This window comes from Colletotrichum destructivum, chromosome 1 (assembly GCF_034447905.1).
Source record: "Colletotrichum destructivum chromosome 1, complete sequence".
NCBI classification, from domain to species: Eukaryota; Fungi; Ascomycota; class Sordariomycetes; order Glomerellales; family Glomerellaceae; genus Colletotrichum; species Colletotrichum destructivum.
In genome coordinates this window covers 6167751-6184106 of record NC_085896.1, presented here as the reverse complement: position 1 = coordinate 6184106, position 16356 = coordinate 6167751, and the positions used below count along the sequence as shown (strand labels likewise).

At 50.7% G+C, this 16356-nt stretch overlaps 4 protein-coding genes across 4 annotated transcripts; 2 read left to right on the top strand and 2 right to left on the bottom strand.

Annotated features, from left to right (window-relative positions):
• Window positions 1-5887: 5887 nt before the first annotated feature.
• CDEST_01868 (Putative ankyrin repeat-containing domain superfamily) lies at window positions 5888-6604 on the top strand (the record flags this gene model as incomplete). Its single annotated transcript, XM_062918027.1, has 1 exon — window positions 5888-6604. One exon carries the CDS (start codon window positions 5888-5890, stop codon window positions 6602-6604), a length of 717 nt encoding a protein of 238 aa, XP_062774078.1.
• Window positions 6605-8285: 1681 nt separating this feature from the next.
• On the bottom strand, window positions 8286-8909 carry CDEST_01867 (uncharacterized protein; the record flags this gene model as incomplete). The annotated part of the gene is made up of 2 exons (XM_062918026.1): window positions 8286-8511; window positions 8554-8909. 2 exons carry the CDS (start codon window positions 8907-8909, stop codon window positions 8286-8288), a joined length of 582 nt encoding a protein of 193 aa, XP_062774077.1.
• Window positions 8910-10017: 1108 nt separating this feature from the next.
• Window positions 10018-10530, bottom strand: CDEST_01866 (Putative prenylated rab acceptor PRA1; the record flags this gene model as incomplete). Its single annotated transcript, XM_062918025.1, has 1 exon — window positions 10018-10530. One exon carries the CDS (start codon window positions 10528-10530, stop codon window positions 10018-10020), a length of 513 nt encoding a protein of 170 aa, XP_062774076.1.
• A 665-nt stretch (window positions 10531-11195) lies between these two features.
• CDEST_01865 (Putative short-chain dehydrogenase/reductase SDR, NAD(P)-binding domain superfamily) lies at window positions 11196-12464 on the top strand. The gene has a single exon (XM_062918024.1). It carries the CDS (start codon window positions 11357-11359, stop codon window positions 12218-12220), a length of 864 nt encoding a protein of 287 aa, XP_062774075.1. The 5' UTR covers window positions 11196-11356; the 3' UTR covers window positions 12221-12464.
• Window positions 12465-16356: the final 3892 nt, after the last annotated feature.

Below are 16356 nucleotides of genomic sequence, written 5' to 3'. Positions count from 1 at the left end.
ATGGCCCACCCGGGATTGCGTTGGCAAGCACGCACCACTGAGGGGCAAAAGAGCCTAGGGTCCTGAACCTTGTCTGTACAGGCCCGGGATTCACTTCAACCCCATTATCCATAGGCGACGAAGAGGTCGCCAGGGATGGCAGGGCTGAGAGTTTCCCAAAGGCGCAGGTGCTGAGAATGTTAGGTTTGGAGAAAAGGTTGCTGAGACCGCGTTTTCCATGTTGTAACTACAAGCAGGAATGCATGGTAACAGGAACATACAAGACAAAGCCCCGAGGCGACTGGAAAGAAACGAGAGCATCCCTGAATCGAGCACAACAAACACTCTTTGATCAATTAACCTGTCGAGTTGCGTGAAGTGCTTATCTTGTGCTTGTAGGTGTATCTGTTCAGTGCACTCACAGGCACAATGTCAGGAGGAATACCCTTTTACGGGCTAATCGTCTAGAACCGTCTAGCCGAGTCAGAGCCAACTACGTACGTGGTGATACATCGTAGAAACTCAGTTACTTGGCACGGACATCCTCATATCCGTGCCACTTCATTCTGACAGAACCCCAGTCGTAGTGCATCGAATTGACGTCGATTGTCTAACAAAGCTAGTACAAGTCGTGGCGAGGCAGTTTCCTCTTTAGGGTGAATCAGGCAACCAGTCCGGCTTAGAGCAGTTGTTCCCAGCCAGAGTTCCATCACAACAAATTTCACCAAAGGCTACTGTAGCAAGGCATACTTTCTTTTCAAAGTGTTCGAAACCATACCTATCATTCGCAGCCAGTCCTTTTGCGGCAACAACAAGTCAAGTTGCGCGCTGTCCCTCACGGTTCTGGTGGAATTAAGACTAAATTCAAGTCCGTCACATTGACAGCCGGCGAATTCGAAACACCTTCCTGGAGAGACGTGCGCCAGAGAGGGATGATGAGATAACTCGGCCACGCTGCCTTCCGCGCAACCCTACATGTCAACTGGTAGGGCCATGTAGATGGCATATGCGAAAGAGCACATATGGGTGGATAATGGCACCCATCAAGCCGTATGTGTGGCTGGGCAAGACTTGGTCGACTTTGCCCCTACTGACAGGTGAAGGATATGACCGGGGCCATCAACCGCGTAAACACAAAAATTCTCCTATGCACAACTGAATCACGACAACAGGGTGCACAGCGCCCATACAACCCCATTGGACAGGAGAAGATAGGCAAAGCGATGTTTCTCGAGTATGTTCCACGGCAATGCAACTGCATGAATACTATTGGTCTGACAAATGGTGGATTGCGTTTTGGTCTGCGGCAATTCAACCCTTGCCGCTGCTTCGGCTTAATTATCACAAGCAAACACATGAAAGTCAGGCCATGTTTACCACCCAGCAGAGTCCGGGTGCGCATGCGGCATTAAAATTGCGAAGAGAACGCGCGTCAATTTCCTTGCCGGATGCAAATGAGTAGATTCTAGAGAAAGCCGGCGGGGATTTCCTTTTGCGAAATAAATAAGTAAAAACCCACAGATTTGAGAATGAACGTGTGCAAATTTCCTGTTGTGATGAAAATAAGTAAAAAGTAACAGAAGTCAACGCTAACGCGTGTTAATTTCTTCCCGCGATGCGGATTAGTGAAAGCTCGAGGGCGCAGGCTAGCGGAGTTTGAACTGATAACATCACTCAATCTTCCCCTCTCGCCTCTCGGCAATTGATGTCTCCTCGCGATATTGACATGCATATTTGTCTGTTAAGAAGCCTTGCTAGCCTGCTTCCACGGGGAGGCAAAGGACGTAGATCATCTGGTCTACTGCCCAGCGACCTTGGCGAGGAGGCAGCAGTGGCCCACCCTCTACCCGACTGGTCCGCTCGACCCCATCGGACCTAGCCCGCATGGCGCAGTGGCGTGCGTCTGGCAACCCCTTTTTTAAGGGGGCTGGTTCGATTCCAGCTGCGGGCATAAGCGTTTGGGTCGCGCTTCGCCAAGGCAATGGTTAGGCCCGCTATATGCGGGCCTTCCGGTCTCCCCCAGCCAGAACAATGCGGGACCGGCGGCCAGGTAACGTCAACAACCCCTTATTCGTCCACCCCCCTTATTCGTCACCCCGCATCATAAGCATCACAACATAACTATTAATCGCTGAAATTAACACAACTAATTATCAGCTACTACAATACAGCTGCCAACACTTCCACTAGGGCTTCTACTACCGCCGGTTTCATCTAGACCATCGCTGACTTCGCCAGCCTCAATTTGAGCCCTGTGGATGTCTTTGATCCTTGCAAACTTAGTGTTGGGGTCTATCTTAACTGCCTTACGTTTCCTCTTCCTTATGCTGTCCATCTGGGACTCCATCATGCTGATCTTCAGCTGGGCAGCTCCCAGCTGATAATCCTTATCATAAAAGGCCTTTTGGACCTTTCTGAATAACAGCCGTTGGGTGCTGTTGTTGCTATTGCTGCTGTTATCCAACTTGCTGTATAAGTCCAGGTGATCCTTGAGCTCAGCTGGCTTCCTTGGTGTATTCCACGTGACTATAGTCGTATGAGAGTCCCAGTCATCAGCAGACCTACTCTGAGGCTGCTGATTTAGTGCTGAAGGGCTGTTGTCAGGCACCAAAGGATTCCTAAGGGGATAACTGGCAGAGACAGGCCATAACCCTGTCCACTTCCACCCACTAGTGATATTCTGCCCTGTCAGAGCTGCCAGACGTGCCTTTCCATAGCAGCCAAGGAAGTTTCTCTTGCCCACAACAGTTGAATCGTTCCAGAGGTCCAAGTACCCTAGTTGCTTCCTATAGGCAGCCTTCAGAGGCCCAAAGAATGACTGATCAAGAGGCTGGAGGACGTGTGAGGTGTGAGGTGGCAGAAAAAGTAGGTAGATGTTGTTTTGATAGCATAGCCACATGAAGTCTGTTGAAACGTGGCTGCTGTGGCCATCCAGGATCATCAGCCTTGCCTCCGCCTTGCCCCCTGCCCCTGTCAATGGAATAAACACCTCCTTCAGCCACGTGACTGCTGTCTCGTCTGTTGTCCAGCCATTCTCAGTTGCTGTGAAGGTCCAGGTGGTATAAGGGCCAAGATCAAGAGGAAACCACTGCTGTTGGACTGATTTACCCTTGAATATAACAAGGGGCGGCAGAGCATGCCCATCAGCAGAGATACACTCGATCATAGAGGTCCAGGCTCGCGATCCAGGCTGTTTCCGCTGGACTGCCTTCACTTCAGCACATCCAAGGACTAGGCCGTTAGATCCCTTGCCCTCAAGGATTCCAGTCTCGTCGATATTATATCGATTACGTGGCTTTATAGCCCTGACTTCTGGTATGGCGAGATGCTGAAACCATGGTCTGATGATATCAGCAGTTGCTCCATTAACACGGTTGGAATCGATAGATCGGCTTCTTTTAACCTTGATAGATGGGTTCCTTTTGATAAAGGCCTGGATCCAGTTCTTTCCAATAGGCTGGCTATCGCCACTGATCTGAAGGATCCTTTCTGCAAAGTCCTTCAGCTGGCGATGGGTTGGTGGAAGGCGTAGGGCATGCTGGATTCGCACCCATTCACTTAGATGATGCTCTTGATCAGTCGATAATCGCTGGCGATAGTTATTGCCTATAGATCTGGTTTGGCAGCCTCGCATGCGATACTCCAGTGTTGATCGAGGAATCCCCCATTCAATTGCAGCCCTCCTGACAGACTTGCCATCAGTAACAGCAATAAGGGCCTGTTGGATCTGATTTTCGGTATATTGACTCATAATGATAAGAGTAGTCTGTAGTGAAAGATTGATGTTGTTTGAGTAATAATTGCAATTGTTATAATAGTTTGAAATGAGGGGGTAGAAATCATGATCATAGGATTACGCGTCGTGCGGGGTGACGAATAAGGGGGGTGGACGAATAAGGGGTTGTTGACGTTAACCTCTCGGGATCTCCAAGACGTCTGGAGTCCTGGACCAACTCCTCTACCTCCACCCACTCAAAAGAAGCGAAAGCGCTCTCTAGTCGGCGTGAGCACCCACGATCTATACGCACTAACGCCAAAAGAGTAGCCATTTTTGTTTATCTACACAAGAGCAGCCTTGTCGTCTGGAAGGAGGGCCAGGATACCCAGCTTGATGTTTGTTGCGGGCGCAGGTCTGGCCTACCGAACGGTTCTTGCATTATCCCTTGAGGGTCTTTGTGACAGCTGTCAGCCTGGATTCAAGAGTTTTAAAGTCGATGTTCTGTGATGTGGATGTATCTGTTTTGCTTGAACATTGGCGAGACGTAGGCGCGAAGTGAATGAGTGCGGGAGAGCGGCAAACGCGCTCAGATAATGAAAAGGTAAAGTCCAACCTTGGAATCATTCTATTGAATGCATTACTCAATCAACCAGGATTTCGCCAAACCAACGGAAACAGCAGCACCTTGCGGAAACAAACACTGATACTCAATCATGCGGACTTGGACCCAGTGTTTCGAAAGATCGCCAAACAAGTTGAGGAACTAATAGTCAAAGAACAGGCCCAAGCAATTGAACTGAATTACGACAAGACTTCAAAGGTAATAGTCAATCTCAAAGCCTTGCAAGACTTATCACTGACGCTTGCGAGTACATCATCCTCGTGGGAGGCTTTGGCCGCTGCCCGTACCTCTGCAACCACCTTGCTCGAGAAGTTGCCACTGGTGACGCAGAAGTTCTACAATCGCAAGGGTCTAGGCCGTAAGCACTGCAACACTCTGTGAGAATTTATGCTGCTAAATACAGCTGGAGTGCACATATGTCGGGGTGCTGTGATGCAAGGGCTGGCTCGGCGTAGTATATTCACAGGTCTTTCAATGGCAGTGAAGTCAAAAATCGCACGGCTCACCTATGGAACAGTCGCCAATCCAATCTGCGACGCAAAAGTCCATTTGAAGATTGATAGAACGTGAAACACCAAGGAAATGAAGTGAAAAGCACACAACCAAGTGCAATGGCTCCTAATGCAGGTATGATATGGATGACTGGTGCCATAATGTCTATTCTAAACACATGAGTAGAGCACCGATGTCAGTGACACCAAGGCTATCCGTCATAGCTACTACTGCCTTTCTGAGAATCCTCCCAAAAGATTCACCGAGATACTGTACTACTCCGCCTCATCACCTGCTCCTAATCGCAAAGACTCAAGAGTCAAACAATTGTGTTGTACCATCACTTGGAACAGAAAGATTGATTTTTGAGTCTTTACCAACTTTCACCAACCCTATCGGGAGAGTTTTCTATCGACTCGAATGGGACACAGAGATAATCAGTTACGGGAGCAGCCTCGACTTTACGGTCTCCCATGACGGCAAGCGGGTGGCTGCGAATGATGTATCAGCGGATTTTGAGATGGATCAAAATCATGAATTTGATTGCAGTTAGGGGGATATGTTGCTTCCTCCTCTGAACATGCTCTCAGTGTTTCGAAAGCCAAGAACAGCCGTAATGTGCTCCCCAAATCGCCAAAAATAGCGATGGCTGCCTGATTTAAACGAACTATGGAGCCAACGTGCTGGGTGACAATGCGAGTGAGCAGAAACGTTATGCGACTGTACTTGCTGACATCCGGTTTTGGCCCTAGCAAGCAGCTCAAAGTCATCAGATTCGACAAATACGTGAAGTGACATATGCCCATAAGTGTACTTTATTCGAAGCGAGAAGGCAGAAAATGGAGGAGTAAGCAGAAAGTGGAGGCAGTATGGCTGCAAGGAGACCAGGACACAAAGTCAGAAATGTACGTGTAACCAGCTTGGGTTGCCCTTTCGGCTTTGCCGCCGGGCGTAATTAAATGTGTGTGTGTGCGTGTGCGTACAGTACTGTATTTAAGAACAACAAAAGCTACATCTCCAACCCCATCAAGATCACCCTCAACACACGCTTGGTAGAGGTCGGTTCAAAAGATAAGATGCTCTTCGACACAGGCAAGATTAAGATCCGCTCAAAGCAAGGTCAGGCATCACTATCATGGGCCGCCATGAATGGGTACGAGGCAATCGTCAAATTACTCCTCGAGACTGGCGAGGTTGAAATCGACTCGAAAGATAATGATGGATGTACGCCACTTCTATTGGCAGTCTTGTGTAATAGGGAGGCAGTCGTCAAGATGCTCCTGGACACCGGCAAGGTTGATGTCGACTCAAAGGATAATCACGGCCAAACGCCATTCTCTTATGCAGCCATGAGTAAGAACGAGACACTTATCCAGATTCTCCTGGACACCGGCAAGGTTGATGTCGACTCAAAGGATAACGACGGCCGAACGCCACTTTCACATGCGGCTTGGTATGGAAGAGAGGCAGTCATCAAGCTGCTCCTCGACACCGACAAAGTTGACGTCGACTCGAAGGATAACAACGGCCGAACGCCACTATCATGGGCCGCCGAGAGCGGAAATGAGGCAGTTGTCAAAATGCTTGTCGACACCGGCAAGGTTGAGATCGACTCAAAGGATATTGATGGCCAAACGCCACTATACTGGGCCGCCGAGAGTGGAAGTAAAACAACCGTCAAGTTGCTTCTTAGTAGAGGGTGCGCTCCAATCTACTTAAGCGATAACTCTGGCCAAACGCCCCTATCTTGGGCCGCGATGGAAGAGGAAGTAAAGCGGTCCTGCTACTCTTGAATGGCCAAGTGCCGACCTCATATGGGCTGTGTAGATGTCTAACAAGGAGGTTATAAACATTCCTTGCGAACTCGACGTCCTTTTCAAGGCTATGAGCACGTCGTGTGTTTCCAGACCATCTAGCTTATGGTGCCCGAAAATTTGACCTTTTTTAGCTACATTTAGCCATGATGCGGGGAAGAGCTTCTTTGGGCTAAAAGAACTTTTTGGTGACATGCAGACTCTGAGGTTCCAAGATCCTCGTAATATCAACATGTGAAGCCTCTTTCTCTAGACGATTTCTCTGCCCGCACAGTCTCAAACGCTGTTCTACATCAGCACCCCCAGAAGACTATTAGCTACACGTACATTCGCCAGACTCCTCGAAAGCGATTATCAAGTGACTAACGCCCCCTCACGCGCTGAACTCCTACGCGTATTAACTCTGCATTCTACCACACCGTTTCGCCGGATCCGACCAAGCTAATCACAATATACAACTGTCAAACTTGTCTGCATACGTGAATGAAAGCCTTACATCGTGATTATTCGGACGTCTCATAAGAACGACTCTCTCATCCGGCTATTGCGAAGGGATGGCTTCACGATGTTCTACGCTACTTGCTGATGAATGCGTGTCTTTTCTCTATGAACTGATCACCCGTGGTCGCCTGGCTATTGTCGTTATCTGAGCTACTACTATTGGAATCACAGGGGATTCGATATACCGTATACGGTAACTTGAGTGACGAAGAGGATAATACTGTTGTTGTTGTTATCCTTGATTCTGCGTGTTGAAGGGAGGAAGCTATCTAGGGGCTGGGGCCGAGATGAAGTTGATGGGTTGAGGTCCTCCCTGTCGGCCGTAGCTACCCCAGGCCCGAGCTGGCCCGATCGGCCTAGCCGCGCTGGATGGCTGTATCCAGTGATATCCTATTCCGACATTTGCTGCCACAACCATAATCATGAATCTACGACATGTTGAACCATCACCGGCTTTGCGATGGCCTCAAGTGACTTTGAAGAGAGTGTGCGCTCTTGTATAAACGTCGCAGTACTTCCCGAAGACCTTTGTGAAGCCTGCACTGCTGACTGTACGCCGGGATCATGACACAATCCCCACACGGCACGTCAGACCTCCTTCAAGAGCTGTGTGCTACTTTGGCTTCTGATGGACGCAGAGATTGAGAGAATTGTACAATACAGCCAAAAGGTACATGAGGTAGACGCCATTGTATTTTCATTTGAGAGCCCCTACGTGATTGTTGGAATATGATATCGCTGGATGCCAGTGATCCAGCGCGGCTCGGCCGGTCGGGCCGATTCGGGCCCGGGATAGCTACGGCCGAAAAGGAGGACCTCAACCTATCAACCTCAGCTCGGCCACCAGCCCACAGATGGCTTTCTCCCTTCTTCACGCAGAATCGAGGATGATAACAACAACAGTTTTATCCCCTTCGTCACTCAAGCTACCGTATACGTTGTATCGAATCCCCTGTGATTCCAACAGTTTCTTAACTCGAAAAGAAAGGGCAGTGATCATATAACTTGATAACTACTTCAAGGGTGGATTCAGCCGAGCAGCCTTCGATTAAAAGTTGATAGTCGCTAAAGCTAATAGGAAGCCACCTATTCAATACCGATGAGTAACTAGCAGTGTGTCAAACTGCAGGAAGTCTAGAAGTCTATAGTACCAGAGCCATCAAATCTTATCTGGAAGTTTCGATTGGTCTACGTCGTTCACCTCGACACATTGTAGCTGGTTGAGCAGGTATCGATAAATGAGGCATAAAACGCAAGATGCAAATAGCCACCAAGCTGTTACCGTCGCGGTGACGATCGCCGTTGTGGACCACTCGCCGCCGTGGACGGTATAGAGATTGAGCAGAGTGGAAAAGAACCCCATCAGGGAATTCACCAGCGTAGGACTGATTGTTAGCGGCGTCTACCACGTGGGCCGCAGGACTCACATTATGATTTGCTGATTTACCCAAATGTAGTTCGTGCGCCACTTGAACCATAACCAGGCAAGGCCGATAGACGCACTGCCTGAGAGTATGGACGCAAGAGAGATTAAGAAATCATTCAGTCCCCTCGACACTATGTACCCGACCACACCCATGCTTTCGAGGGCCCTCGATCGCCGCAAAGATGCAAACGTGGAAGGGAAGACGATGTAGCCCGCGAGCAACAACCATGAAAAGATCTTGGCGAGCAGCGACCACCACCAGTCGATGTCTTTGTCGTTTTCCAAGACCATCTGGTCATATCTGGAGATAGTGAGCTGTGTCGGTCGCTTTCTTAGCTCATTACCGATTGGCATCATTGTTTTCGTTTCCCGTCGCTGTTACAATATAGTCCAGTAGTTCCTGCAAGGTAAAGACGAACAGGCAGATTCTCCGACATATTTATCTTCTCTGCGGAGCCGTTTTAGGAGCAAGCCACCCGAACCCGCATCTCGCTATGCATTTTGTGGCTGAGCACTGTGACACTTTCAACGTGCACAACAAGAGGAATGGATACAGAATGCAATGTAAGGTTTGACCTTAGTAAGCCTCTGAATGTCAAGTAGCGGCTCCGTCGGCTTCAATTCAGGCTCCAATAATGACCAAGGACAACTCACTAGAGAGGTCAACAACACCTTTGCAGAGCATGGGGATAGGCGGTGTCACTTACTGAGAAGAGCGAGATCGACGCTCATCTGGTCGCCAAGCTGCGCGTAGGATACGGACCTTAACGTTTCGAAAGAAGGTGCTGGTGGGGTAGTCATTATCACAATGTGGAAGGGAGCCATTGCATGATGAATACCAAGACTGTCCGAGTTATCGTCGGGATTTACACTATCCAGCTTCTAACGGGAGATTCGCCCGAGCCTGGCCCGAAGAGCTCTCGGTGTCATAAACCGCTATCGCGTGATCCGAGAGAAACAGCGTGTGGCCCTTCACGTAAACCCCCTCATCTATGGCAAAGACTTCCACGCCAACGCCCAACCGACTATTCAGCAACCCACGAACACCAAGCATCAATCACGACGAGTGTGTGCACACAGACCAATAGCGTGCCAAGATACTAATATGCCAACAACTAAACCGAGGGGAGGATTGGCTTCGGGGGTTCCAGCAAGGGTGAATCTGAAGATGAGAATAGCCCGCTACAATCCAGCATCTGTTCGCTATCTCCATGAACCAAATCCCCATTATGAAGTAAGACAGTTGAGCTACCGCGGGGCAAGCTTTTTGCAGTGTGATTCGAGACGTATGAGCCCGGACGGGGCACTACGTTGCTGTGATCAGACATCGTTAGTTGATTCTGACAGAATCGACTTGGAAAACACTTACTCACCAATTCATGGTCCGTAGCGACGGCATTGCTCGAGGCTCTGGTTCAGAACGACATGTGTACCTATCAACCGACCTCATCGACAGCCGCTCTCGTCAAGACTGCTTCTCCACCAGCCTTGCCTTCGAGTTCAGCATCACCGCGTGAACCGCAAATACCATCGCAAATTGCAGCGTAGTAGTCATCATGCTGTACAATGACGAAAAAAACCACAGGCATGATGAAAGCCAGATACCACGCACGAGATTATGTGCATATCTGGGAATTCCACTCTGATCAGTGTCGGCCTGCAGAGAAGCGTCTCCACGACCAAAACTGGTCATAAAAGTGCCTAGCTTGTGGATCATCGTCGCAGCAGCAGCTACATGCCAGTGCTTGGCAAAGAGACCGAAAGTAACAATGACGATGTAGGCGGCGTGAAATCGAATGAAATTATACCTGATGCGCTGTTGCAGGTCTTTGGAGGATGTAGGGAGAGTCAGGTAGTTGGGGTTAACAAGGTCGAATAGCGGACTACTAGCTGAATTCTCGAGTACGCGAGCGACGTAAGGCCAATAGTTTTCCCTCAACACAGAAAGAATGATCCGAAGGTCTTCGAGAGACGGCATGTCAAGCTAGGCGTGAAGTGGGATAGTTAACTTGGAAAATCCAACTTGCAGAATTTTGTAAGATATATGTTATGATCGCCAAAAGTGCCCCGCTACTGCGCCTGTCCTCGTCGCTACTACCAACTTCGAAGCACGATATGTATTCGGTACTCCGAGCTACATAACAACAGCACGGCAATTAGTAGCTACAGTGATCAAGGGACATGGTCTCTTACAGTACGCATTACCTTGCAAACTTGGCATTCTGTTTGAAAAACACAGATATCAATTTTGGGAATGATGATAGGAGTGGTGGAGGAGATGAAAGTAGTGTGGAAACAGACGAGGCCACTCTGATAGTTAGGTATGGAGCCAGACCGAGCTGAGTCCCCACGTACGCAACGAGAAGTGGCTATGAATGTATCATAAAGGCGTTCCATTTGGGGTTCCTGTCTCTAATGCCTGTGAGAACTCAAGTACTGACGTAAACAGGTCGGCATCTCGTCTGATCGGCTGACGCTGGGGCGCGCCCCGATCGTATGTCACTATACGCTAGCTATTAATGGAGCTGCCTCCACCTCTGAACTCCCTGCGTGAGCATGCCAGGGCCGGAGCATTTAAGTGATCAATATCAGAATATGGCTCTTTTGCAGCACTTCTGTTTCTTTCTTCTCTAACGCTAACGAGAATCAACACAGTATAAGAAACGCCGGAGATCTCACTCAGCGCTCAGTTTCCCCTCAAGCGAGGGTCAAGCCGTTAATACCTACAGAGTGTCAGTTGAACCGATACTATTTCTAATCAACAACTACTGAGCCCATCGCATTACTTCTTACTTACCAACGTCATGACACAGCCACGCCCCCTACTCGTCGTAATTGGAGCTGGCAGCATGGGACTTTGCCTCGCCCGTCGACTTGGCTCATCGCACCATATTCTTATTGGAGACTATTCGCCCGCTGCCCTGTCCGCAGCCAAGGGCTCGCTCGGCCCCGCCGGTCATCTCGTAACAACAAAGAATATCGATGTTTCTTCCGGGACATCGGTCGCCTCCTTCGCCAAGACTGCCGCCGAGCTCGGTCCTATCGAGACCGTCATCCTTACGGCTGGTGTATCCAGCGCCGCAAACGACACCCGGCTGATCTACGCCACCAACCTTACTGGCACCGCTCTCGTTCTTGACAGCTTTCTTCCACTGATGCCTCCTGGAAGCTCCCTGACCATCATAGCTTCGGTTGCCGGTCACCTGCTCCCTCCCAACCCGGACTTGGAGACTCATCTGGCAACAGCCCCGACAGCTTCCCTCATCACGCACCACGAGCTGGACCACGACGCGGACCCAAGCCACGCTTATGGTGTCTCGAAGCTTGGTTGCATCGTCCGTGCTCAGTACAAGGCTGCTGAATGGGGACGCAAAGGAGTGCGAATCAACACCGTTAGCCCCGGGGCCATCGAGACGCCTATGCTTGGTCAAGTTCTGCGATCGGAGCAGGGACCCTTTGCGCAAAGCATGATCAGCAATACTCCACTTGGCAGGACGGGGACGCCTTATGAGATCGCCGGGATCGTTGCGTTTCTGGCCGGGCCGGGCGCAGGGTTCATCACTGGAGCGGACCTGGTCATCGATGGTGGCGCCTTGTCGACGCACCGATGGCCTGGAACCGTCGCGGAATCGAAGCACGAGGTTCTATCATCAGATGGGCACAAGTGATAGACCAAGGTTCGGATACATAGTCAGGGGCGATGTTTCCCAGGCCTCAGCACGTGTTAGATTGCTTCCTGCAGCTTGCTGTCACCGGTATAATGGATGCGTGGCTGTTTTGGTCGACGTCCTTGGTCTCTACACAGCACATAAGCACGATTGTCTCTTAGAGTGTCTACTCCGACCCATAGCTGACTCATACGCTCTCACATATCTCAAGGCCAGCCTTCTTGATGCAGGGAAGAAGACGCACATAGAAGAGCAGAATTAAGCCCAGAGGTTGCCCACGAGCGACCCCTGTCATTCAGTCAATCAGAAATGTGACACACTGTTTGACATCATGTGAGAATACTGAGTGAAGCTTTGAGCTCATGATGCTTCTGGGCAGTTTGACCGTGACCCCATGATCATTGCGGCATGTTTGAGGGCCACTCAGTTCTGAGCATACATCGCTTCCCCTACAAACATACGCACCGAGTGTGTGGACTCGCTTCACATGGTGTGACTGCCGAAAGAATCCACTCCGCACACCTCTGGTTGTGAAGATTGATGGTGCTCCAGCTGGCGAGCAGAGCCGGAAATGGGCATTTCAATTACAGTGATAAGGTTTGTTTGCTCGCTAGTGCTGTCGTCAAGCGCTATGACTCAGCCCATGTTGGAAGCGAGCGGGCACTGCCACAACTGGGGGAATGGGGAGCGAAAAAGGCGACTCTCTCGCTTCATTGCTGCCCGCCATGTGCACAATCGCTGTCAAAATGGATTTTCGGGGCCCGACCTAGAGTGACGAAGGCTAGGAGTCGGAAGAGGATCCAGCGGACAGGATACACGGCGACGTCAGGTGCTTGCTGTATGGCCGGGGATAGTGACTCCTAACAAAAAAAAACCGGCTCTCAAGATGGAATTGCAGCGGCGTCGAAAGGCGATTTGTGGGTCACGGGTTCCAAGGTAACAATTGGGATCTGGAGATGGATTCTGCAGACGGGGACGTAGCAGAGCAGTTAAAGTCGTTGTCGGCTGGTTGAGAACACCTTCCATGAAAGGTCAGAACCTGCTCCTGCAGGGGCTGGATATGGACTGTGCAGATAGAACACGTGGTAGAGCAAGAAAGCTCCTTGTTACATGGCTGGGAAGACTCTCGACCAAAAGCCAGAAACGACTTCCGCGTCATTGTCGCAGGTGCGCTACAACTGGCTTTCCAGGCCATGGCTTTCCACTATATTAATAGGAGCCGGAAATGGATCTTTGCGGGGTCCATACACGGCACAACAAGGTGCTCGCTGTGTAGCTTGGATGACTCATCTTGGGATCTTGCGAGCCCAACAGGCTCTTAGCATGTTCCGGACTTTTCAACATAGCAATGGGGAGCCAGATATGGATCTTGCAGTCACCGTAAGTAGTAGAGGAAGAAAGCTCCTTGTTGCGTGGCTGGGAAGACCAGCCAGAACCAGCTCCTGGCAAGAGTCAGATATGGAGCGTGTGGACAGGGGAGGCATTGGGGCAAGGAGGACCCTTGTTGCGTGGCTGGGGGCGTGGCTGTGGACATCCTCCACCAAAGGCCAGAACTGGCACCTGCCTCATCGTTGCGGCGATGTTGGAACTGGATCTCTAGGTCTCGGCATCCATTTCTACACAACAGAGCAAGAGCCTAGTCGCGTGGCTGGGCAGGTTGTCTCCCAAAGCTCCCAAAGCCGGAACCAAAAAGTGACAAATGGCCTTCCAAAAGAACCAGATTTGGATCTTGCGAACAGGGGACATGACTCAGCAAGCAAGATCCTTGTCGTGTGGCTAGGGATAATCTCACTCCAAACTCAGCCGGTTGAAGGGAACTGGAAACGGATTTTGCGGACATTATGAATAGCGCCTAACAAGAGCCAAATCCAACTTTTCCGATATGGGAAATGGAGTGGTCGGTAAGGTCCTTGGTTCCACGCCACATACCCCTCGGGAGGTCTGCGACAAGGATTCCACCCTTGCCGCCATGGCGTTAAATACAACAACAACAACAACAACAACAACAACATAAGGTCCTTGGTGGGTGGCTGGGAGGACGGGCCAGAACTGGCTTCTGGTAAGAGCCAGATGCGGATGCTCAAGACAGGGGTGATCTAATTAGGTAAGCAAGCGAGATGCTGGCTGGGACCAGAAGCGGCCACCAACAACGTGGTTGCAGCGGCACTGAATGCCAACTTCTGGATCTCGACTCTCCAGTACAGTGGATGAAGCCAGAAATGGATGTTAAGAAGAAGGCACATGTCGGGATGAGCAGAATCCTTCTTCTAGGCTTGAGAATCCCTACGCCGAGAGTCGAAACCGGCTCATAGAAGGAGCCTGGTACAGGTTTTGCGGACGGGTGATGTGCTGGTGCCTGCAAGCTTCCTGCGTGTAATTGCTCTGGCGTCAAAAGTTGATTTCAGGGCTCCCAGCCTTGGAAACTGCAGGATGAATCGGTAATGGATCCTGCAGACAGGGTACGTGGTGGAAAGAAAAAGTAGCTCTGAACAAGAGCAAGAGCTGGATTTTGCTGACAGGGGAAATGGGGTAGCAGGCAAGGTCCATGGCGTGTGGCAGGAGAGACGGAGTCCAGCCAGGCTTAGCTCCTGGCAAGAGCCAAAGACGATCTTGCAGGCGGGACAGGGAAAAGCGGGGAGCAAGCAAGACCCTTGTCGCGTGGCTAGGAAGGCCTTACCCCAACAGCCAGAATCGGCTGGAAGCGCGTCGTTCCAACGGCGACGAATGCCAGCTTCTGGACCTCGACTTTCCAATACATTGAATAGAGCCAGATACAGACTCTCCGGAAAGGGCTTATGTCGGGACAAGCAAGATCTTTACTGCAGGCTTGAGAATGGCGCCATGAAGAGCCAGAACCGGCTCCTGGCATTTGGCTGCAGCTGTGACGGAACGGCAGTGCCTGATTATGAGTCAGCGGGCCACAATGCTCACCGTTCGGTTTTCTAACCGAACCCCAACTCACTACATGGCTGACCCGGGACAGCAGCAGCGCCAAAATTGTGACATCAGCCTGAAAAGCCGTAGAATGGGCGGGACATGGATCCCGCGGACGGGTACACGGACCTCGTTGCGTGGCTGAGAATATTCACCATCTAGTCAGAATCGGCTCTTTGAAGTAACGAACCCCCAATGGTACTGTATGAAGGTGTCGGGATAGGATATCACTGGATATCAGCCATCTAGCGCGGCTCGGCCGATCGGGCCAATTCGGGCCCGGGGTACTTACGGCCGACAGGGAGAGCTCACAACTACCAGCCTCAGCTCGGCTGCCAGCCCCTAGATAGCTTCCTCCCTTCCACACGCAGAAAAGGATAATAACAACAACAGTATTATCCCCTTCGTCACCCAAGTTGCCGTATACGGTATATCGAATCCGCTGCGATTCCAACAGAAGGCAATCGGGGTGGGATGTCGACCTCGCGGACAGTGCATGCACACAGCCAAGCAAGGCCCTTGTTGCTTGGCTGGAAAGCTGGAAAGGCTCCCCCAAAAGCCGAAACTGGCTCCTAGAAAGAGCTAGTTATGGGTCCGACGGACAGGCGATGTGCTGGTGCAGGCCAACTTCTTGTTGCTGGCTGGGACGTCCACTTCTAAAAGCCATAAAAGTCTTTCAGCAGCGCATAGTTGCACCAGTGCCAAAGGTCGATTTTCGGTCTCCGCTATGAGAATCGCATGATGAGCCGGTATGTGGCGGAACAATCAGGATCCTTGTTGTAAGTTCAGGATACCCACCTTTGGAGCCAGAAGCGGCTCTTAGCACGGGATTGCGGCGCAAGACGTCGGTCGACTTCCAAACTCGACTGCGGGAACCAAAAGTGAAAAACAGACGCGGATTTGGAGGACAGGATGTTGCGAAGAAAGCAAGATCCTTGTTGCATGGCCGAGAACACTCGATCTTTACTCTACTGCTCAGCTCGTCTGCGGGGCATTCACCAATACTTGCGATAGGTAGACTAAGATGAGCGTCCAAAACCGATCTCGGGCGGAGCCGTAAAGTGACAGGCACTTGCACCCAAACCCGATGTCAGTTCTGAGCCGAGCCAAAACAAACGATTCGAATACACATGGACCATGGAAGCCAACATCGGCATATCTAGTCTACAGATACGCCTTGGACCTCCTGCGAATGCAGCACG